The sequence below is a fragment of the Rhododendron vialii genome, chromosome 12a (genome assembly GCF_030253575.1).
Source record: "Rhododendron vialii isolate Sample 1 chromosome 12a, ASM3025357v1".
Taxonomy (NCBI): Eukaryota; Viridiplantae; Streptophyta; class Magnoliopsida; order Ericales; family Ericaceae; genus Rhododendron; species Rhododendron vialii.
This window is the reverse complement of record NC_080568.1, coordinates 16,096,070-16,098,909: the sequence shown is the minus strand read 5'-3', so window position 1 is coordinate 16,098,909 and position 2,840 is coordinate 16,096,070. Positions and strand designations below refer to the sequence as shown.

Sequence of the window (2,840 nt, the reverse complement as noted above, 5' to 3'; positions counted from 1 at the left end):
GTGCCAAGACCAGTTCTTCTGAAACTGACCTTTCGGAGAAGGTCTACACCTTTCTCATCTCTACTCCTCGTGCTTTATTTGCATGCTCCATTAACTCCATTTCTTCCAGGCCACCTCCAAGATCAAAGAAGAACAAGCCGAATTTGCACCCACCAAAAAGAAAAGACTAAGAAAGAAGGCTTCTACTAGGAATTTTCAAGCATTTATGGCTCCCTATTATCATCAACTTTCCCTTGTTTTCAATCCTCAGGAGCTCGACGACTACTTTGAAGAGGAGGTAGAAGCAACAGATGAAGAACTAAACGTGCTTGAACAGGAACCCGAACATGAAGCTTCCTCGAGGACTCCAGAGAAACCTAGGTCTCCAATCATTCAGTCCACACCGTCGGCCGATCCTATCGTCGAGCCTGAGTCCGTCAATGTGCAGGAAGACGAGGACCTGGATTCCTTGTTCAAATCTGCCCAGGACTTATTAAAGGTAGCCACATCCGGTACTTCAGGTAGTGGTCTTGGTTCAACTTCTCAATCCGAGTTTACCCCAGAAGAAGTTAACGAGGCCAAGACAGCCCTCAAGATGGCCCTCCTTCAAAGCTTTAAGGTAATCATGCATCCTGCCAGAGCCTCAAACGTCAAGAAAGCCATGGATGTGCTGGTGAAGGCAAAGGCCTTGGAAATAGAGGAGACCTCCCTCCAGTATTTTCAAAAGGAATTCCCCAACATGATTAAGTCTCATGATTCTTCTACCCACGAGCTCAACAAGATAAATGCTAAGCTGGCCGAATTAGACGTAGTTGATATGGAACTAACCAAGTTCAGCACTGAATGTAACCAGCTGAAAGAAGACGTCAAGACCAATGAGGCTAACATTACTGTAACTTCCGATGAAATCCAGGACCTCAAGACCAAACTGGCAGAAGCTGAAGGTCATCTGGAAGGACTTCGGGTGGAATCCAAGAAGCTGGCCAAGTATCATGATGAGCTGAAGGCTGGATCAAAAAGTCAGAAGATGAAGTTGAATCTCTTGGTCGAAGAAGTTCCCAATCTTCGAGGGCAGTGGGAAACACTTAAAGTCCAGCTTGCTAGCTTTGACACCTCCTGTGAGAATCTCAAAAATAGCCTTGAAGGCCTCTTGTAGGTCTTGTCCTCTAAAATTTACTCCTTTCGATTTGGGCTTGTAATAACTTTAAATTTGTCCCTTTTCCGCTTGGCTTGGAACTTTCCTTTAACTGGCCTAGGGTACTAGTTTGATTTGATGATATGTGGCCTGAACTTGAGGCCTTTATGAATTTTGCATGACAGGTACTACGGCCTCCATTCAAGCCTTGTTGACAGATCTTTCTATGGTATATTAACAATATTTTCTCCAAAACCTTTCATTTCCCACACAGTAGGATAATGATGTTTTAGGTACTTTCCATTTGTTAAATGCTTAAACAGACCACCACTTAAGTCCATAAGAAGATACACGTTACCTCTAAGGACTTGAGCAATCTGGTATGGACCTTCCCAGGTCGGGGACCACTTACCATATCTTGAATTCTTTTCCCCCAAAGGAAATACAGCTTTCCAAACCAAGTCACCTTCAGAAAAGCTCTTCTTTCTCACACGCTTGTCATAAGATCTAGCAACTCTTCTTTTCTGAACCAACATGTGGTCAAGGGCTTGGAGCAAGCCTAACTTCATCTAAGTCTTCAAGTTCTACCAACATAGCCTGAGTAAAATCCGCAGGAGTGAGGCCATGTTGATATGCTATCCTTGCTGATTTCATCACCACCTCCATTGGTAGGACTGGATCATGTCCATATACCAACATATAAGGGGTTATATTCATAGCCTCCTTCTTTGAAGTTCTGTAGGCCCATAAAGCCTCAGAAAGTAACTCGTGCTAAGCCCTTGGATTATTTTCCACCATCTTCTCTATAATATTAACTAAAGTCCTATTAGTGGACTCGACCTGGCCATTTCCTTGTGCATAATAAGGAGTAGAGTTGGACATGATGATGTTTTGCTGGGCAGCAAAGTTGACTACTTGTTCTCCCATAAATATTGTACCCCTATCTGCAACCAAGTGTTCAGGGAGTCCAAACCTATGGATGATTCTTTCCTTGATCACCTTGATTACTTCTTGTTGATCCACAAACTTTAATGGCACTGCTTCTGCCCACTTAGTAAAATAGTCTGTCGCTACCAAGATGTAAGTATGATTTCCCAAAGAGGGCAGATAAATTTTTCCAATTACGTCAGGGCCCAACCTCTAAATGGCCAAGGTTTGACCACAGCATGATAATCAGCTGCAGGAACACGCTGAATTGGGCCATGGGCTTGACAAGGTTCACATCCTTTAGAAAAACGAATGCAATCCTCTAAAATGGTTGGCCAATAGTATCCATACCTTCTGATTAGCCATCTCATCTTTATCCCTGATTGATGAGCTCCACAGATTCCTTCATGGACCTCACTCATAACCCTCATTGTCTCGGGGTGTCCTAAACACCTTAGAAGTAAGTCGTCCTCAAAGCTTTTCTTGTATAATTCATTACCTACGAGGACATAACTCATAGCCCTTCTCCTTACCTTCCTAGACGCTCTATGATGGGGCCTTTTGAGGAAAGAAATAATAAGTGTACGCCAATCATTCTTGGGCTCATCGTCTGACTCTTCTCCCGTGAAATCAGAAGTAAATACCTCCAGTCCTAGACCTCTTCTCCTTATAGAAGGTAACAATCTCTTTTGGACTGTGATAATCTTGCGAATAGTTTCTGGAGCTAACCTCAGGCCTGTGGAGGCCTGAGCCAACCTGTTGGCTTCAGTGTTCATACTCCTTGAGACGTGTTTAACCG

At 43.6% G+C, this 2,840-nt stretch overlaps 1 protein-coding gene across 1 annotated transcript; it reads right to left on the bottom strand.

The window, feature by feature from the left end:
- Positions 1-1,338: 1,338 nt before the first annotated feature.
- Positions 1,339-1,831, bottom strand: LOC131309498 (uncharacterized). Its single transcript, XM_058336121.1, has 2 exons — positions 1,703-1,831; positions 1,339-1,638 (listed from the first exon to the last, which is right to left on the bottom strand). Exons 1-2 carry the CDS (start codon positions 1,829-1,831, stop codon positions 1,339-1,341), a joined length of 429 nt encoding a protein of 142 aa, XP_058192104.1.
- Between the last annotated feature and the right edge of the window lie 1,009 nt (positions 1,832-2,840).

Excerpts from the sequence above, each read along its gene's own strand:
- LOC131309498 (XM_058336121.1), bottom strand. The coding sequence starts at position 1,831 with ATGAATATAACCCCTTATATGTTGGTATATGGACATGATCCAGTCCTA. Across the intron at positions 1,639-1,702 it reads ATTTTACTCAGGCTATGTTG|AAAAGAAGAGTTGCTAGATC; the intron begins GTAGAACTTGAA and ends ATGTTGGTTCAG.